The following is a 20,661-nucleotide window of genomic DNA, read 5'->3' as shown; positions in this document are numbered from 1 at the left end:
GGAAAAAAAAAAAAAAAAAAAAAAACAAAGAAACAAAAGAAACGCAAAAGCCAATAACTAAACTTACACAATTTCTTGTACTTGCATGTCTGTCCCGATTTCCTTGCCATGCGCAACCAATGTTAAAAGATAGAATTTAAACTTCATATTTCTTTCTCTAGGAAAAGACTGTCACAGATGAACAATAAAATTCAAGTTGTATTACTCGATCCCTGCAACATCTCCATTCTGCTGCACGGAGGGATCATGTTAGGCCAGATCAAAAAGATGGTCTATTAAAGCTCGTTTATATGACTTGGCTGTCCAAAGAAGCTTAGCATTGCAGGTTTGCAGTCAACTTGAACCATCTGATGAACTGCAGATAAGCTTTTTGCATCCATGCTGATGTCAAACTTCGAGGTGAGACTCTAAGTTCACATTTCTTTCATGCCCTTTGAACAATCTAGCTTGACAGAAGAGTTGGAAAGGTTGCAATCTAAATTCTACTAGACCGAAGTAAATGATAGTTCTGTGCAAATGCATCAAGAATTCAATATATATATATATATATATATATTAAATGCTATTCTATTCTGTGTACACAAAAGATAAAAAAGGAAAAAAAAAGTCACACTGTTACCTGATTACTACTAAAGGATATGTTTATGTAAAGGGACAAATGTACCATATGCAGGTGAGCAATTGATAAGACATAGCAGCAATATGTGCAATTTTCCAAGCAATTTCCTTTGCACAAACGTGCTATTATAAACTTGTTGAACGGGAATTTGAAGTCAAACTGCTAAACAGGAACAAGAGAAATATCTCTATCTTACAGAGAATTACAAATGATATGACCAGAAATATAAACATCAATCTTGATCTGATGGGAAACTAATATGAAATTCAAGATAATGGAGTTTGGAGAAACTTCTTCCATTTTTCTATGCAATAGCTTTCAAGAAGTCCAAAAAGCACACAGATTAGGATTTACATCAGATGAAATGAAAAACATGAAAAGAAAATGAAATAGACAGCACACTTTTAGACAGATGATAAGGACATTGAAAGGACTTACTACTAGTTTTCTGGGGAAAGGGATAGGATAGCATTGATAAGCTCAAAAGAAATAACACAATTTCAACTCTTTAAAAAGTTTGATTAAATAATATTGCTCAATAGTCTTATTAAAAAATATAAAACAAAACACGAATATATTGACCAATAACTAAAAATCGAGATGCAGGAGGATAAAAAAGGGAATAAAATATACTCGGAAGGAAAAAGAAAACAGTTGCAAGGAAGAACCTTAATCTTCTAGACAAACTAGCAATTCAAGAAAACAATATCTACAGCTTTAACATTTCTACTCCAAGATAATAAATCTCAAATCGCCAACATGTCTTAAAAGTCCTTTCATTGCTTTACAATACCAAAAATATCAGAACGACCTTACTTGAACAGAATCTGTTTTATAGGATGTAAAACTGTACCCTTAAGTTGTGAATACCAAAAACATAACAATAGCAGCATAAGTATGGTAGATAGTTTGGCGTATTGTAAATTGCTTGAGCATGCGAAAAACACTAAGGAATTGGAGTGACCAGCCTGAAATTTCAAATACACATAAACATGTCCACAGTTTTCCCAACCCCATAGAAAACATAAATTCATTACCGAAGTTCCTTTGAGAGTTGACACGATCAACTGAAAATTTACAGTCACCTTGGTTTCTTCCATTAAGAAAGCTCAATAAAATTACCTCAATCTCATAGCAGCACTCAATGGACCTAATGCGATCACATTGGGCTTGTTCTAATAGAATTTAGGACTTGGATTAAATGCAATTATAGATATGCATACGTTGTTTTATAATTATAATTAAATTTAAATGGTAGCTATAAATAAGAAAGAAACTGTATAGACTTCTTACTGTTTATTATTACAAAAAAAGAAATACCATCTTCTCTCGTTCTACTGTTGATTGCTGTTCCAATTCTATAACTTGTATATTATCAATTACCAAAGTCCAATTATGATATGAGAAATGTCAGTATCAATTACCAAAGAGCAATATAAGTATTACCCCTTTCTATAAGATAACTGTGTGCTATATCAACACTGAAACTTCCAGATAGATAATTAATCTTGAGAAACTATGTGCACAAGAGTAGCAACCTACTAGAACGGTGAGAAAACAGTTGGCATGCATCATTGATCCAGAAAATAGAGGAAAAGAAATGCCTAAATGATTTCTCTTCTGGTTACTAAACATAGAAAATAAGAACTTTTGGGTTTGAAGTTCATACTTTGATCAGAGTCCATTTTGAAGTTCATAATCCACGTTTAACACAAAGCACCAACTTTTCATGACTATCCCTTCATTCAAATAGGATAAATAAGGCTAATTATGCTTGCATTTTGACTTACTAGAATACATAGGCTAGTCAAAACAATTAGACTTCAGTTCTTTCTAAACTAGAATTGTTTTAAGGGGAGAGGGGATCTACCTGGCTTCACGAACATCAATGTGAGGAAAAAAATACAAAAAAGATTAGAAGTCTATCCCATAAGGAGCAACAAACACTTCAAGAAAGCAGCAAAAATTTAATCCATGGCAGCTTCACATGAATATCTGCCACCACTTTTGCTCTGACAAGATTCAGTTTGTTGGGGTTTTAGAGATTCGGGACTTTACACCACCAATTATTTCTCAATTATGCCTAGATTTGTTCAGTAAGGTATATGGCACAGATTCCCTGGCTGCCTATGTTTAACAACTTCTTTTATGGCATTCCTTTCAAGGAGAAACTACAGGTGTTGTGGTTATGCGTGATTAAGCACTAAGGTTTGGTTGGAGACGGACGAAAGAATCTTTTGAGGAAATAGCAGGTGGAAATTAACGAAAATGATAAAATGTTTGCGCTCTTTTTGCTATCCTCCCCCTAATCACAACACCATTCTGATTCTGCCAATCGCAGTGGCTTCTTTTACAATAGTATATTTCATACAATCAACGATAGTATCTTTCTTTTATTTAAAACAATAAGAATAATTGAACAATTTCTTACCTCTACACATGTCCGTTCAAAAAATTCTAAAACGATGCTATAACATCACCATCTAATGATTAACGTGACAGCAAAGACATCAAAATCCCTAGAACTAATTGACTATATGAAGAAAAATGTAACACAAAGAGACTAATTTAAAGAAACAACAGAGCGAGCACTCAATTCTGAAGAACGACAAGTAAAATCATTAGGAACCTGAGCTTGATGAAAAGGACAGGTAAAGCAAAGCAAATGCATAAATTTGCCTATAATTACTTTGAAAAGTACAATTCAAAATGAATTAAAAGCTGAAGCACTAACTCATTGTCACTCTTGATAATTTAACAACGACAAGCAGGTGAAGTAATGACTAACAATTACTGTCCGCAGTCGATTGCTTAACTGAGACTGCCGCCATTATTCCAAAAGAATCATCCAGAAACTAGACCTGCACTTCGCGCCCCAAAATGATGCTCCCTGGATCGGAGATCAGGACGTTCAGTTTCAAATTTGTGAGAAATCAGTAGGATTGAACCTCTATGGACATGGACGCATGGTGCTTTGATTCCGACGTTCTCATCGTCGCCGGCAGCCGCTGAGAGTAAATCTCCGGAGAATTCCCATACGATAAGCTTAATTGAAAAGAATAATAATAATAATAAATAAAGCAGTTCTTCTTTTCTTTGTTAACATCCGAGGGTCGGCTTTTAGGAGTATTTTTTAATTTCTAATTAATGTATTTTTAAAAAATAATTCAAAATTGGAGTAGTTTTTTAATTCATATTTTAAAAAATAAATTTAAAAAAAAAAAAAAGTTTTCGGTGTTCAAGCTCAACTCATTTGCTCTGTACTAATTTTGAGATCTTATATCGGTTGAGAAAGAAAACGAAGCATTCTCTCATAAGGTGTGGAAACCTCCCTATGAGGCAGTGTTTTAAAATCTTTGAGGGGAAGCCCGAAATAGGAAACCCGAAAAGGATAATATCTTTTAGCGGTGGGCTTGAACGGTTACAAATGGTATCAGAGTTAAGTTACCGGGCGGTGTGCCAGCGAAGACGTTGAGCCCCAAAGGAGGTAGATATCGGGTGGTGTGTCAATAAGGACGCTAAGCCCTAAAGGGGGTGGACACTGGGCATGGGACAACGAGGACGTTGGGCCCCAAATGTGAGTGGATTGTGAGATCCCACGTTGATTGAAGAGAGAAACGATAGCCAGAAAGGATGCTTGGACCTAATTTAGCAGTGTGTCAGCCAGGACGCTGAGCCCCAAAGAGGGTGGACTTCGGACCCCAAAGGTGGGTGGATTGTGAGATCCCACATTGATAAGAAAGGAGAACAAGTTAATATCCACGGGCACACCGGGCCCCAAAGGGCATCTAATTAATGTTCGGTGGAGAGATTCACAATGCTACAAAGCCAATTTGTTGGTTGCAAGACTTAGTCGAAGCAATGAACAATGCGTCAAACTACCCTCCAGCTCTTCAACCCACGGTGTATTCTCTCTCATAGCTCAACCCTACAGACAGACCAATCGAACCTCGGTTAAGTTTATGAGATAACCCAATATCATCAATAAGAGATGAAAAATTTCCAAACCATAGTCAAATTCATTGAACTCATCGAGATCATAACTCTTCACAAAGGTATCACTAAAATGCTAGACGACGGTATTCAAATCCTCTAAATATAAATAGATTCTCGACTTCTTTGAACCCTTTAAGAGATAAGGGTCGTTTTGCAAACGAGCTTTACCCGTTTGTCTATTCTATTCATGATCATCAACAAATCCAAAGCATTGAAAAAGAGCTATATGAGGACAATATATAGTTATCGAGCCTCCATGAGGGTAATAGTTAATTCATTAGTAGAAGATTCGTTCTTGCTAGAATGTGAATATGCTTCAATAGGACCCGTTTCCATGTAAAATCCTGGTTGTTTCGGTTGTGCCAAGGTACTCTCACTACTTAGCATTAATACCACATTCGACATGGTCGGTCTATCCTCGGGATGCTGTTGCAAGCACAAAAGACTAACATGAATGCATCGTAACACTTCAGATAGAGCATAAGATTCTCCCATGCTTGCATCGACCAACTCTAATGGTTTTCCTTCATTCCACAACTTCCATGCCTGAACGAAAAAAAACACGTTAATTAGCTTAGAATTGTAGTTTGTGGAGTGATTGATCGAATTACGCGACTCACGTGTCCAATAAGGTTGAGAGCTTGGTTAGGGCGGAAAATTCCTCGATTCTTCTTTCCACTTACGATTTCCAACAATAAAATCCCAAAACTAAAGACATCTGATTTGATGGAAAACTGTCCGTCAATGGCGTATTCTGGTGCCATATACCCACTACAAGATATCATACAGACAAACAAAACGTCAACCGAAGAACACGAAACTTAAGGATTCAAAAAATTTGAAGTTTCGTGGGAGAGAAACTTACTACGTTCCGACCACTCTCCGAGTATTTCCTTCGGTTTGATCCCCTCCAAACGTTCTAGCCATTCCAAAATCCGAGATTTTCGGATTCATATCGATATCGAGCAAGACATTACTTGCTTTTAAATCTCTATGTATAATCCTCAATCTCGAATCTTGATGAAGGTAAAGAATCCCTCGAGCTACTCCGCATATGATATTGAATCGTTTCGACCAATCTAAAAGCTTCTTTCTATCGTTATCTGAAGAATTAAAACGAGTAGCCAAAGTTAGTTCTCGAAACGGGAATCAAAGAGAAACGAAAACAATAACGTTGAATCTCAATAGATACAAACCAAATATGAAGGAGTCCAAACTATTGTTGGGCATGTACTCGTATATCAACATCTTTTCGTCCCCTTCGATGCAGCAACCCAAAAGTTTTACGAGATTTCGATGTTGAAGTTTGGCAATGAGTATCACTTCGTTCTTAAATTCTTCGGTTCCTTGTCTCGAATAGCTAGAAAGTCTCTTTACTGCAATTTCTTGTCCATCTGCAAGCCTACCCTGAAAGTGAAAGTGAAAGTGTAAGTTCATCGACTTGTTTGAAATGACTTTCTGTGAGATTCCTCGTCAGTTAGAGAGGGGAATGAAATATTTCTTATAAGGGTGTGGAAACCTCTCCCTAGCATACGCGTTTTAAAACTTTGAGGGATAGTCCAAAAAGAAAAGTCCAAAGAGAACAATATTTGCTAGCGGTGGGACTGTTACAAATGATATTAGAGTCAAACACTGGGCAATATGCCAGCAATGACGCTGACCCCAATGAGGGTGGATTGTGAGATCCCATATCGGTTGGAGAAGGGAACGAAACATTTCTTATAAGGGTGTGGAAACCTCTCCCGACGCATTTTAAAACCTTGAGAGGAAGTCTAAAAGGGAAAGCCCAAAGAGGACCTTCTTTGTTAGGGATGTGACTGTTACAAATGGTATCAGAGCCAAACACCGAGCAATATGTCAAGGCACTGGCCCCAAGGGGGTGGATTGTAAGATCCCACATCAGTTGAAGAGAGCAATGAAACATTCCTTATAACGGTGTGGAAACCTCTCCCTAGCAGACACGACCTCGAGGGAAAGTTCCAAAAAGAAAAGTCCAAAGAGGACAGTATCCGCTAGCTGTGGGACTATTACAAATGGTATCAAAGCCAGACACCGGGCGATGTGTCAGCGAGGACGCTGGCCCCAAGAAGGGTGGATTGTGAGATCTCACGTCAGTTGGAGAGGGAAACGAAACATTCCTTATAAGGGTCCGGAAACCTCTCCCTAGCATATGCGCATTAAAACTTTGAGGGGAAGCCCGAAAGAAAAAACCCAGAGAGAACAATATCTACTAGCAGTGGGTTTGAGCCGTTAAACTTTCTAAGCACTTAAAAACATGTTTTCTTCGGTACTCGTAAAGTTTACCCGAAAAACTGCACCGAAGCCACCTTCTCCGAGCTTATTGTAGCTTGCAAAATTGTCTGTGGCATTGGATATAGTTGCTAAGTCCAAGAAGGGAAGCTCCAAGTCTTCTTGCTGTCCAAGATCCTTGCCTATTCCTGTTGCCATTTTAGTGACTTCATAAGCACATGAACTAATCTTTACCATCAACTTATCAATATGAACAGAATTTACCTTCAAGGCTTCTCCTCTTGCTTCTAATGATGTAAAACCCAATCAAAACCAGACCAGCAATCACCAGAACGGTAGCTCCGATGATAACGCCGACGACAACCGAGCTCGTCTTCTTCTTCGTCTCTACACACAAGAAACAAAGCTTAGCTAACAAAGAAAGCCACAAAAGAACACAAAGAACAGCAAAAACAACATACCCAATTCAGAAGCCAGCATCCTAACATACAAATCCTGGCCCCCTCTTCGAACCACTTTGATATCAACAAGATCCCCAAGCCATATAGCACAGCCACTCCCTGAGCCCCTGATATCAGTATTGGCAAACGCCACACAAGAACAGTTCCTCAAACACTTGTCTCTACACTCGTTTAAGCTCATGCTTTCATTAACCCAAGTTAGCTGAGTATCAGGCAATTTCAGCCCAGGAATCTGCGCAAACCCAATTTTATCAGTAGAAGAACAATTCAAAGGCTTATTTCTTACACACCCATCAGCATAATCCATCAAATTCCACTTCTCAGGCACTTTTGGATGAAACCCTTTTAGACATTGACAAGCTGGTGTTAGCTCAATGTTGCAGCTCCCAAACGCGCCACAAAGCCCGTAGGTGTCGCAGTAATCCCTCGGCATAGTTGCATATAGCTTCCAATTCTTCTCAGAATCCGACCATATCAATGCCTCTCTTCTCGTCAGCGTCTGATTCAGCACCATTCTTCCGATTAATGAGGAGTTTATGAATTCATAGCTGTAAGAGAGCTCGGATTTGTTGTTTACGTAGCTGTAGACCAAAATCGGTAAGGCCGATGTGGGTTTTGCGCTGAATTGAAGACCGTTCCATGGTCCACTCCTCATGAACTCTTTCGAGCCATTCCACATCGCCGGTTCTGGGTAGTTCGTGTTCATCATTTCCATGGTTAAACTCCCCGGAGATGGGTCATCGGAACTTTTCCATGCTGATAACCGGCGTTGGATTCCATTTTCGAAATCCCATCCAAGCTTCATTCCAGGCAGTAATGTATCCGTTGGATAATCGAAGCTCTGCCATGAAATTACCTCCGATTTAGCGTCCTTCAACACCAGATTTCCATTGTCCAAGAGCTGTAGCTTCGGAATCTATACCGATTTCGACGTATTTGCAAGCCAAACAACGGCGTTATCCTGCAAGAGAACAAGAACATTCGTCGTAGTGTTGATTTTAAGAACAGCAGCGGAAGAATCAACGATGGGATTTTCCCTGTTCGCAACCCAAACGATCGTACGTATTGGGATGATTTTATACCAAATTCCCAAGTAAACATTCGTGGAATTTCTAGGGCTGAAGAAACCCAGTTCGAAAAACCCTTTCTCCGACACCAGAGTGGCGGCGCCGGTGAGGTTTTGTGAGGCTGTTAAGAAATCAACAGCCACAGACGACGGAGAGAAGAGAAACAGAGACAGAAACAGAGTTGCCGCCGTTATGAAGGATTTTGGAGGAGGATTTGCCATTTTTTTTGCATCGGAATCCGTTTAAGATTGGATTAAAATGGTTTATTAAGACCACCCAGTGAAGACAAGGAGTGTTTATGAGGATTGAATTTAAAAGTGAACGCAATGAAGATCGGAGAAGAAATGAGAGGGCGGCCATTGACTTGTGGACCTGTGGCCCCCTGCTCTGCTTTGCGACAAGTCTTCTTCCTCTCCAAAATTTTGCCCTTTTTACCTTCAAATCTATAAAATATTATGTAATTTGTGGAAAATATTTCATTAAATAATAAAAAAATTTAAATTTGGATTTACTCCTTCCAGAAGTTACCGTAAAATATTAATAACTTTAAATTTTTTAAAAATAATTTTAAAAATAATTTTATTGAAATTACTAACATTAAAATGTTTAGTGATAATCTATAAAGTGTGCCAGAATCCCTAGTAATTGTCGGTCGGTCATACGGCGGTGAATTCGTTCCCGAGCCTTGTACACACCGCGCGTCACACTATGGAAGCTGATCATGTCCGAAGTCGTTACCTTAACCGCAGAAGGGGGATGTCGAAGAGCTTATGACTGGAGTGAAGTTGTAACTGTTGGATGATGAAAGTCCCACATCGACTAATTTAGGAAATGCTCAAAGTAGACAATATCATATCATACCATTGTGGAGAGTCGTGTTCGTCTAACAGTAACAAGGTAGCCGTACTGCATATGCTAGTTAGGTATTTTGGTTTGACACTACTTCACACCCAAAAAGAAGCGAGCTACGTCTGAGTTAAACTTGGAGATGGAAGTCTTCTTTCGTTGATGAAGTAGGACTAAGCTCATGAGCTTATTATCCTAGGTCGGGACAAATTGATAGGATCTCTTTTTTTTTATGTCCCCATGTCCCTACCGTGTGGCGACAATAATAATTTAATTTTTTTTTTTTTTAATTCGTTGAAAATATTAATGAAAAAGATATTTAAACACAGTATTTAGTTTATGAATATTTTTTTAAAATAAAATATGAAGTTAACGTTAAAGGTAAAAATGCAATTGTTCTTAAGTATAGGGGCATAATCGTAAACTTACTGAAGTTTAGGGATTTTTATATAATTTAAAAATCATCATGGTCTTGAAGAGTGGCCTCGTGGTTCAATGTGGACTGCGCATGGTGTGTTATTTTTTCAAAGTATTTTTGGTCATTTGTTGGTTCGGTGGTTTGTGAGAAAATTTGCTCCACTTGATTGGCGGTTTGGTCGTTTTGGTCGTTTTGGTCTTTTCCTTTTGTCGTTTTAATATTTTCCAACATTTTTACCTAAATATTACGGTAAAAATCTTTATAAACAAAAATATATTTATTTCACATAAATGTATACTTTTTTATATAAGTTAATAAAAATAAAAATAAACCCATATGTTTTTTTTGCATTTTATCTATAAAAAAAAAATATATCAGTGAATTTTGAAATATTTTAAAGAAACTCCAAAAAATACCCTTCAACTTTTAAAAAATTCCAAAAATACCCTCACCCCTTAGTTTTGGATGGAAACTATTAATATTTGGTTTTAAAAAAATACTTAATAATTTTTAAAAGTGTTTTAAAATACTTTAATTTTCAAAAATATCTTTATCATGAACTTTTATCAATACCATTAATTTTTTTTTTTAATTTTAAAATTCTTATATTATCATGTGATGTTCGATATTGGTTTGGGAGGAGAACAAAACACCGATTATAAGGGTGTGGAAATCTTCCCCTAGCATACACGTTTTAAAGCCTTGAGGAAAAGCCCAAAAAAGACAATATCTGCTAGCGGTGAATCTGGGTCGTTACAAATAGTATCATGCAGACATCGGACGACGTGCCAATAAGGACACTGGGCCTCGAAGGGTGTCAAAATATAACGGTGTGGAAACCTTCCCTTAACAGACGCGTTTTAAAGCCTTGAGAGAAAGTCCAAAGAGGACAATATCTGCTAGCGGTGGATCTGGGTCGTTACAAATAATATCATCCAAACACCGGACGATGTGCCAGTAAGGATGCTGGGCCCCAAAGGGTGTCAATTTATAAGGGTGTGGAAACCTTCCCCTAGCAGACGTGTTTTAAAGCCTTGAGGGGAAGCCCAAAAATGACAATATCTACTTGCGTGGATCTGGGTCGTTACATATCAATTGTTCTAGAATATTTTTTTAAACAATTTTATTTAGAAAAATTAAAAGTATTTGGTAAAACTTTGAAAGAAGATTTCCATACTAAAATATTTTTATTAATTTAATATAATAATTACTATTTATTTTTATTAAATCTTCGAATACTGGTTTGAACAGTAGCCGGTAATCTTTTTTGGAAGACTTTTTTAGCAATTTTTTTTTTCTCTCTTTTACCCTTTTTTAAGGAGGACAAATAAATTATTATTATTTGTTTATCTACAAGAAATTATTATTATTATTATTATTATTATTATTATTATTATCATTTTCTTGTTGAAAAGAATATTAAAAAAATAAATATCCAAAATAATCTAAATTAATAAATTTGATAACACGATACTCTTTATTTCTTTCGAGTCATTTTTAATTTTTTTATGAAAAAATAATACTAATTTTGCGATATTATAACAGAATCGACCTCGAGAGTCTAAGTTCCAGCGTATCAAATTTTTAGAATGGTTTTTTTTTTCAAACACGAGAAAAGTAGGCAAGAAAAAAAGTGAAACTAAGTAAATGCTTGACTAAATAAGGTCGATATTTATTTTTCTGTTTGGAACGAAGATCAAACTTACCAATTTAAGCATACTTTGATCGTGCTATCAATTTTACTATCATTAGTCCTTCTAAATTTGATCAAACCCTAATTCGGGTCAAATAGTTGACCTTAGATAAAATGATTGTTGATATCTTATTTAGTGAGCTATGCTTAAATTGGTTACACGTAAACCTACTATGCCCAGATTAGCTTGTGATAATGCCTACAAATTTGCTATTTTTGTCTAAAATTTAGTGATTTTTATTTTTATGAAAATTCAGAAATCGAAAAATAATTTTTAACCTATAAATAAAAAATATTTTTTTTGGAGGTCAGCGTCCACAAAGCTTATTATACTAAGCCATGGGAGGCTACGTTTTCTATCAAACGTAATTTTACTATATTTTATTCTTTTTAATATAGCTACTTAGACTCGGTTTAATGAATTTTTTCATTTTTATTTTTTGAAAATTAAGATAATATTTTTGCTTATGAGTTTTTTAGTTTATTTATCTATTTAATACCAAGTTTTTAAAAATATAAACTATGGGTTAAAAATTAAAATAAATAAATTTTAATTTTTCGAAGACCCTAATAAAAAAATAAATCGTTATCAAACAAAGTTTTAATACTTTATTGTTTGGTTTTAAAAAACCAATAAAACATGAATATAAGTAAATATTATAAACCAAAGTTCAAAAGCATATTATAAAATAAAAAACAAATATAATAATAATAATAATAAACGAAATGGCTATGAAATATGTGGACAATTCTTCCCTTCATTTCTCCTCCTCGCTTTATAAAATTGAATAGTTCAAAGTCAAAGTCAAAGTCAAGCCTTTGAAAATGAGGCTCTAATTTTGATTGGCTGTATGGAGTCATCCAATGGGAAGACGCCATCTTTGACTTTGAAATTTAAATAAATAAATAAATAAATAAATAAATAATCCAAAACCTTAGTGCTATCCTTGTCATCTAATTTCATTTATTAAATTATTTATTTTCCGTGATTTTAATTAAATCAAAAAGTCCTTTATAATTACCACACGAGTGACGGGAGCCCAAAGGAGCAAAGCTCGTTTTCTTTTTAAGGTAAAGCGGTGCATAAAAAATGGTCGGCCTATTTAAAAGTCTGGTTTCTCTGCCACTTGCCTTACTAGATAGAGGGGACACGATTGTCAAATACAAGGTTCTATAAGGCCGACCACTACATAAATAAAGAGACCCATATACTATTCATGAGCAATAGTGGAGCTGTCAAAGGTGCAATAGGGTGTATGAGATGGGTTGAGTCGGGTTGAAACAATTTTTAGATTCAACCCAATTGTTCGAGTTATATATTTTTTCCATTCAAATATCCGTTGTTAAATAATAAATCCAACCATAAATTTTTTTCGGGTTTGTTAGCTTTAATGTTTCCACACCCTTATAACCAATGTTTCGTTTTTCTCTCAATTAATGTGAGATCTCACAATCCACTTCCTTTAGGGGCCAACGTCCTCACTCGCATACAGTCTGGTGTCTGGCTCTAATATCATTTATAACAGATTAAGCCCACCGCTAGCCGACATTGTTTCTATGGGTTTTCTACACCGTTAAAAAAAAAAAAAAAAAAAAGTTCCTCGTATGATTTTACAATATATGTATATACAATCGTACAGTAACAAAAATATAATATTTTAAAATTAACGATAAATTTGGATTAATCAGATACAACCTAATCTAGTTTTATTTATTAAATTTTGTTTACACGTTATTTTGTTCACGCGTGAAATGAAATTAAGTTCTAAACCAAACTTTAGAATAGCGTAGTCATTATAAACTTTAATTTATAACGTTAATGCTGTATTGTATTTGAGTTAGGCATATCGGTTAATTTCGTATTATTAATTAATTAATTTTTTTATTTTAATTTAATAATATGTATTAATTAAATCTTGATGGTATGTATTAATTAAATCGTAAAAAAAGAAAAATATAACCAAAATATATTTTGAAATTTAATAATTTTTGTTGTCAAGAAAAATGCATTTTTTTAAATATTAATTTTTTTAATCTCATATTTTAATCAATACGACGCCGTATTTAATAAAATTTTCAAAATATAAGTCATAATTGTGTTAAAAAGTTTTGGACCACTAAAACGTAAAAGGAAGGCAATTGGTCAATGGAATCAAAAGTCAACCCCATCCATTAAAAACTTGCACGCCAACACTCAAAAACTTCCACTTCCACCCTATTATTTTAATATATTTTAAAATAACAATAATAATAAAATAATTAGTTAATGAGATTAAATTAAAATGAAATGACCTAATATTGATCAGGGACGAGCCCTAACGTACATAGGTCTTTGGATTTGACCTCCTGTGATGGTCCTTACTTTTCATAAAGTTGAGTGGGGCCAATTTCTCGTACGTGCCTTACCCCGTTCACTAGACTATTAGCCTACCGAGCACTTACCTGTTTTGTAGACTCCGTGCTCGTTATCATTATCATTCTCTTTATAGGACCCGTATGTATATGACTAATGTTATTTTAGACGTATGCATTGAATTTTTATTAAACTTTTAAAATTTGAAAATTTTAATTAAAGTATTAATTATTATCTTAAACGTCCTTTCATGAACTACAAAAATTAATTAATAATTAATTAAGCACGGAACCAAACCGAGCCATGGCAGAACGACGACGTTTTGATCAAGTTCAAAAGGAGAGTTACACGTCTAAAATAGCCATTGAGCGGTACATTTGGGCCGTTACATTGGGCCTGTAAGGAGGTTTCATGAGCGGCCCCATTGTGTTGGGCCTTCAGCCCAATCCACTTCCTTGTCTATTTATTTGTTTTATTTTTCAAATAAATATTTATGTCAAGGTTTATTTATAAATAACTTAAAATTAATGGAGATGAAAGATTAAAGTGACTCAACAAAATGTGAGCGTTTCGTAGTGTGGGAGATGAAGATGAGGCTCGTGATTGAAGAGAATCGAAAAGGTTTTGTGGGAAGGTTTCAAATCGAGCTAGTTTCGTGGGAAGATACAAGATTTTCGTATTGTTTTCATATACATACACATTTACATCAGTTGGCGAGAGGAATGAAACATATCTGTTAGCGGTGGGCTTGAGCTGTTACAAATGATATCAAAGCCAGACATGTGTCAGTGAAGACGTTAACAGTGGACTTAAGCTGTTACAAATGGCATCATAGTCAGACACAGAGTAGTGNCCGGGGGGGGGGGGTGAAATAGCTGTTACAAATGGTATTAGAGTCAAACACCAGACAATGTGTCAGCGAGGACCCTAAGCCCTCAAGAGAGGTCTGTTACAAATGGTATCAGAGCTAGGTGTCACTGTCATTCTCGTCCAAGGCATGTTGCCCATGGCCGCATGCCCATGACAAGCCCAACCCTTTGTCTTTTCATATTCTAGTGTTTTACTTTTGTATTTCTAGGAAGTATGACGTTTCAGAAATATCATGTCTAGACCTGTTAGACATGAACTGCTTCCGAATGTACTAAAGGGTGATACGACTAGTTGTCAACTTCTCCCTACCCAAGGTTATATATAGCGAGCCGTTGTTATTTCTCTCTTGTTTGCTTATATAACGTCTCTTTCAAAAATCTCTCACTGCCCTCGTTTTCTAAAACTTTCTCTTAAACCGAGGCCAGAGGCTCAAGCATACGTCGCTAGGCCGTAGGCGACGCAAGAACGAATTGGCTTAGCTCACTTGTCGTTGGAAAGTGAATGTCGCACAATTGCAAGTCCGGTGCCATCAAAAGTGCGATTGTGACACTAGGCATCGAATGATGTGTCAGTGGTGGATTCCTTATAAGAGTGTAGAAACACGTTTTAAAACCTCGAGGGAAAGTCCAGAAGGAAAAGCCCAAAAAAGACAATATCTGTTACGGTTCGGCTCTTACATCTAAACAAGAGGTATTTTCGTCCGAGCCCACTAGAAAACGTCTCAATCTTTTATTTTAGTAGGATATTGTTAATATAGTAAGGAATTAAATGATATTGAAAGCAAGGGAAATGTATACATACAAAGACAATGCATCTATCATTTTCCATAAATCATTTTGAACCCAAAAACTAATGAATACTCTTACAATGGTCCACTTTTATCCAAATCAAAACCATAGGAGGGCAATGGAGGTAATTATTCACGATACCATTTAATAATCCCGACTATATCATTAAATAATAATAATAAACTAATGTTTTATTTTACCGATATTATTCCAAACAGTGGATGAGTCAAATTTGGAGAAGATAGTCAATGCAACAACGGCCAAAGACGCACGAGACACGTCCTAAAAAAGGGCTGATCGAGTAAAGCAAGTACGACTCCAAACACTGCGTGGTGAATTGGAGGCGATGAAGATGGAGTACATCACACATGTACAAACTACAGTGAATCCACTCAGGAACAAGGGTGAAACCCCGAGTCACGGGTTGTGTAGCTAATTTTGCAGTAACGAACAAGAATCGAAAAATTTAATTTTTCGTACCCGAGTAATTGTATTTAAAAAATAGTAATTTGCTAAATTGTTTTTTCATAATTTTGTATAATTTAATTAATTAATTAATAATAATTATATTTTGAAGTACGACTAAATTTCAATATTAATTTTATTATTATTATTATTATTTTAGTTCCATCTTTTGTGTTCCCCCCAATAATTCGGTTGGTTCGAGGTGGGGACCACAGGACATGTGGATAGAATGAATAAAAAATAAAAAATAAAAAATAAAAAAAATAAAAATGGTGTTTTTCTTTTGATCCTGCACGCCACACCACACAATTGGTATGTTGTCTCTGCTTTTGTGCCACGTATTGATTCCAAGTATTTGCTGGCCTTGAATCCTACGACCCCTTCTCCATATCTCCACGTCACCCGTCTCAGATTTTCTTCGATCTCATCTCCTCCACCTCAGACTCCAGCCCACGTGACGGGTTCTGCCACCTCATCGCTTTTTTTACTTTTTACTTTTTTACTTTTTATTTATTTATTAAAGAATAAAATGAAATTATTTGAAATATAAATAGGATAATGCCACGAACATGGACACCGTTTCTCCACGACAACGCTTCCCACTCCTCTTTGCCTCTCCACCGCATTCCCCTTCTCTCTCCTTTTTATCTATTTATTTATTTATTTATTTATTTATTTCTACTTTTTCTTTTTTAATTTCTCACCAACGGTCATTTTTTAAAACATTAAATTTTATGAATTGAATTAATTTATTGTTTGAATTTAAACTAAATAACTCGAATTTATTATTAATTTTAAAATATATATTTTTATTTATGAAATAATTATATATACATATATTTATTTTATTTTTATTTTTTTTTATATTTTTTTTTATTATTTATTCTTCAACCACCTTTGAAAATAACTTTTTTTAAAATTATTTAGAAAAAAATTATAAAAGAATGCTGAAAGATGACAATTAGCTATGGACTTGGGTGCTTTATCATGAGATGTGCTAGCGAGGATGATGGCCCCAAGAGAGTGGAGGAAAAACTGAAAGGGAAAAGAGGACAATATGAGCTAGCGGTGGACTTGGGTTAGTCATTGGACACTGTGCCAATGAGAACATTGGCCACAAGGGGGTGGAGGGGAAACCCGGAACGAAAAAGAGGATAATATATCAAGTAGCGGTGGGCTAAGGTTAGTCATCAACAGTATGCTAAGGAGGCCGCTGGCCCCAAGAGAGAGGACAATATGAGCTAGCGTAGGCTTGGATAAGTTATTTGGCACTGTGCTGATGAGTACGTTGGCCACAAGGGGGTGGAGGGGAAACCCGGAGTGAAAAAGAGGATAATATATCAACTAGTGGTGGGGTAAGGTCAGTCATCAACGGTACACTAAGGAGGCAGCTTGTCTCAAGAGAGAGAACAATATGAGCTAGTGGTGGATTTGGGTCAGTTATTGGAGACTGTGCCAACGAGAACGTTGGCCTCAAGAGGGTGGAGAGGAAACCCAAAACGAAAAAAAAGGACAATATCTGTTAGCGGTGGCTAACGTTAGTCATCAACCGTGTGCCAAGAAAGCCGCTGGCCCCAATAGAGTAGAGATTATGCTCACATGGTTTGGATAACAAACAATCAAACCATTTAATTTATTTATTTTAAAATGTGTGGTAAAATAAAAGATTTAAAATATGAAAATAAAAAATAAGGAAAAAGAAAAGAGAATAAAAGGGAAAAGGAAAGGGGTGAAACGCTGGCATGGTTGCCACGTTGGCGTACGGAGATAGCGTGAAAGAGGGATTTCAGGATGGCTTCACGTGGCAAATGTTTCTCGTGGACCAGAGGGCGCCACGTAGGAACAGCTTCGAATCTTAAGGCTTATCAAACTAGGCTGACACGTCATCACCCAATCTGAGGAAGCGCAAAAGAAAATATCTAGGAGAGCGAGTCCAGCAGTGAAAGGTCATAAAGATATGCCAATAAATTTACTCTCCATGAGAAGTCGACACGTGGCAGACGGTTAGCCGTATGAATGGCAGACGGCGAGCCAGGAAATTATCTCCTGCGAAAGAATGTGGAACCGCTGAAACCCCGCAGGCCCACAGGATTTCGCCACGCGTCAAAACGACAGCCGGTGGATGGAATCTGTGGAAGCATCGAAGTTCACTATTAAAGATATTTTATATATTGAGGTGGGGGTGTGAAATGTCTGAAATAGCCCTGAGTAATATTTAGGGCGAAGATTAAGGGCAGTTTATCCTAATATAAGCAAATTGTACTTTCCCCTTCCCTGCTCCTTTTATTATTCGGCGTTTTCTTCGGAATGAACAGATAAAAAGGGAAATGCAAGATCGAGAAGAAGAAATCAGCGGCTGAAAAATCGAAGGCGGAAGAACAAGAAGATCAAGGAGAAGAAGAGGGAATCGGAGAAGAAGAAATATGAAGAAGTGTGAGCTGTGTGGGCAGCAAGCGAGGATGTTCTGTGAGTCGGATCAGGCGAACCTGTGTTGGGACTGCGATGAGAATGTTCACTGTGCTAATTTTCTTGTTGCTAAACATTCTCGGAGCCTTCTTTGTCATGCGTGTCAGTCGCCGACTCCATGGGCGGCTTCTGGTCGGAAGCTTACGCCGACGGTTTCCGTGTGTGAAGGTTGTGTTGAAGTCCATGGTGGTAAATGCGAGGAAGGTAGATATCTTGAACGCCGTAGAGATAACGAGGAGGAAGTTGATGATGGTGATGATTTTGACGATGGTGAAGGTTTTGGGAGTTATGAGGGAGGTGATAGTGAGGAAGATGACGATGACGATGAGGAGGAGGAGGAGGACGAAGACGATGAGGATGGAGAAAACCAGGTGGTGCCGTGGTCTTGTGCATCGTCCTCGTCCCCACCACCGCCTCCGACAGTGACTTCTAGCAGCGAGGGAGAGATTTCAACCGGCGCTGGTGTCACATCGAAGCGTATGAGAGAGTGCGACGTCGATCTCGAATCTGATGTATGTATTCTTTAGTTTTTTTTTTTTTGGTTATTCCTCTTCTGTTTTCTTTTTCCTTAGTCTGCGCTGAAGGTAATCGTTTGTGATTTTGAAAATGTTTTGTTCGTTCATTCGATTTTCTAGAATCGGTGTTTTGATCAAATCATATCGTTTTCTCTCATGAAAAAAACCTTGTCGTTTTCATTTCCCAAAGTGAATGAAGACTCCAGATTCGTACCGAATCGTTCTGTTTTATAACCTTCTTAACCTACGATTCTGATTGAAATCGTATGTAATATGCCGATCTGAAACATAATCACTATTGTTCTAGTTCATAATTTTACGGTGATCCAAGCAGAGTTTTAACAATCGCTTGCTTCTTGAATGCAGGACGATATCGAGTGTTCTTCTGCGCGACAGAGTACAAGGCCATTTTTCAATGAGGAAGCGACTTCCTCGAGTTCCCATAGGCCACTGAAGCAAGCAAGAGTTACGGGGCCGACACAATCACCGAGCACCACCACACCGGACGATGAAGCTTATAAAGCAGATTTAAAATCCATATCTGTCGTTAGATCTATCCAGAAACTCCAGAATCGTCCGCCCACCGACATTAACGACGCTTCCAAAATGATTTTTGGGATATGCAAAATGAGTAGAGATCAGAATCGTTGATTCTTCACTAACCACACAATGGAAGGTAGCTAGGGCTTTTTCTTTTCCCTTTTGGGTTAATTTTTTTTTCATTTTTCTCTCTAATTGTCTGTCATGATCGATTAATTCAAGGATTATACCTGCTTGCTCAACTGTGTACAACCTAGAATTTCCCCCCCTATTTTCCATTAGATCAACTATCATCATCATCATTTGTGAAGCCTGTTCATGTGTATCCAGATATTAATTTACCCCACTTCATTCTATTAATAGATTTCTCTTTCACTTCACTTTATGAGTGTTCTGTTGATGCATTATCGCAGTCAATATTAGTTAGTCGTGTTCTTGTGGGTCTCCCATGACCAGGAGAGATGTATTCATTCATATAGAATATGCATAAACCCATACCCCCTTATCTCTTTGGGAGCCATCGTCATCCTCTCCCACAGCATTTTTAGGTCCAGGAAGCCGCTTTTTGGGATTTCCCCCATTGAAGATCAGACCCAATACCGAACTCAAGGTAATCATTCATCTTTATATTATTTAATGTTCTTGTATCCTCATGTTGGTGCCTATATAATGATTAAAATAGTAAGTTCATGGCCGACCTTGTTGATTGGAATCTCCATGTTTGCATACGTTTCAGAAAGTATGGTCTGTGTTTGCTGCTGCCTTTCAAATTCCTAGCTAGGGTTTTGATCAAGAATGATCTTTTTGAGTTTGCCAAGTCCTGTTTGGTCAATTTTTTTGAGTGGTTCTTAGACTTCCTCCATGTTCAAAACCATGACTACATTCAGGGCATTGGTTGACTCCAAATTCCTTGATGTTAACAAGTGTTAGGATACAATTATCCACGATACCCATTTACTTTTTTGAAGAACCATCCTGGCCATAAGTTTTGAAAGAGAGAGGAAGAGAGAGAAAGACCACTTGGAATTTAGAAATAGAATTGGAATTTATCCTTGCCACTCGTTTTTGAACGATGGGCGGCGAGAAGTACAGGCATGTGTGTGGCTGTGTGTGGTGGCGTATGTGTTTATAGGGTGTGTGTTGATGCATGAGACAAGCAAGCAGGCCATGGATTGGTGGATGGTTATGGTGAAATGTTAGGTATAGATTGTTTTTAAATTGTGGGTTTTGGTTAATTCTTGCACTTAAAACATCCATCTGTGGAAGAGATTTGGTTGTTGGAAATAAAATAAGGATTTAGTGCAAAGTTGATTG

The 20,661-nt window shown here is 36.7% G+C and overlaps 2 protein-coding genes, 1 long non-coding RNA gene and 1 pseudogene across 3 annotated transcripts in view; 1 reads left to right on the top strand and 3 right to left on the bottom strand.

Annotated features, from left to right (window-relative positions):
- LOC111796664 overlaps window positions 1-3,682 on the bottom strand; it is a 9,254-nt gene extending 5,572 nt beyond the window's left edge. Inside the window, exon 1 of the long non-coding RNA XR_002815384.1 lies at window positions 68-3,682. This is a non-coding gene — a long non-coding RNA (uncharacterized LOC111796664). The remainder of the gene's footprint in view (window positions 1-67) is intronic.
- A 993-nt stretch (window positions 3,683-4,675) lies between these two features.
- Window positions 4,676-8,794, bottom strand: LOC111796610 (receptor-like serine/threonine-protein kinase SD1-8). The gene is made up of 7 exons (XM_023679310.1): window positions 7,327-8,794; window positions 7,130-7,252; window positions 6,920-7,053; window positions 5,812-6,022; window positions 5,481-5,718; window positions 5,236-5,386; window positions 4,676-5,161 (listed from the first exon to the last, which is right to left on the bottom strand). Exons 1-7 carry the CDS (start codon window positions 8,129-8,131, stop codon window positions 4,859-4,861), a joined length of 1,965 nt encoding a protein of 654 aa, XP_023535078.1. The 5' UTR covers window positions 8,132-8,794; the 3' UTR covers window positions 4,676-4,858.
- A 9,288-nt stretch (window positions 8,795-18,082) lies between these two features.
- Window positions 18,083-19,727, top strand: LOC111796636 (protein BFR2-like). Its single transcript, XM_023679352.1, has 2 exons — window positions 18,083-18,804; window positions 19,174-19,727. The coding sequence occupies exons 1-2, from the start codon at window positions 18,250-18,252 to the stop codon at window positions 19,456-19,458; spliced, it is 840 nt and encodes a 279-aa protein (XP_023535120.1). The 5' UTR covers window positions 18,083-18,249; the 3' UTR covers window positions 19,459-19,727.
- LOC111796662 overlaps window positions 19,712-20,661 on the bottom strand; it is a 1,464-nt pseudogene continuing 514 nt past the window's right edge.

The sequence above is a fragment of the Cucurbita pepo genome, chromosome LG06 (assembly GCF_002806865.2).
Source record: "Cucurbita pepo subsp. pepo cultivar mu-cu-16 chromosome LG06, ASM280686v2, whole genome shotgun sequence".
NCBI classification, from domain to species: Eukaryota; Viridiplantae; Streptophyta; class Magnoliopsida; order Cucurbitales; family Cucurbitaceae; genus Cucurbita; species Cucurbita pepo.
This window is presented reverse-complemented; position numbering and strand designations above follow the sequence as displayed.

Bases quoted from the DNA above. Each gene is read 5' to 3' on its own strand.
- LOC111796610 (XM_023679310.1), bottom strand. From the start codon at position 8,131: ATGAAGCTTGGATGGGATTTCGAAAATGGAATCCAACGCCGGTTATCA. The intron at 7,054-7,129 runs GTAAATTCTGTT...AAATGGCAACAG, and splicing joins CAAGAGGAGAAGCCTTGAAG to GAATAGGCAAGGATCTTGGA. The intron at 5,387-5,480 runs GTAAGTTTCTCT...GATATCTTGTAG, and splicing joins CGGAGAGTGGTCGGAACGTA to TGGGTATATGGCACCAGAAT.
- LOC111796636 (XM_023679352.1), top strand. From the start codon at position 18,250: ATGAAGAAGTGTGAGCTGTGTGGGCAGCAAGCGAGGATGTTCTGTGAG. The intron at 18,805-19,173 runs GTATGTATTCTT...TCTTGAATGCAG, and splicing joins ACGTCGATCTCGAATCTGAT to GACGATATCGAGTGTTCTTC.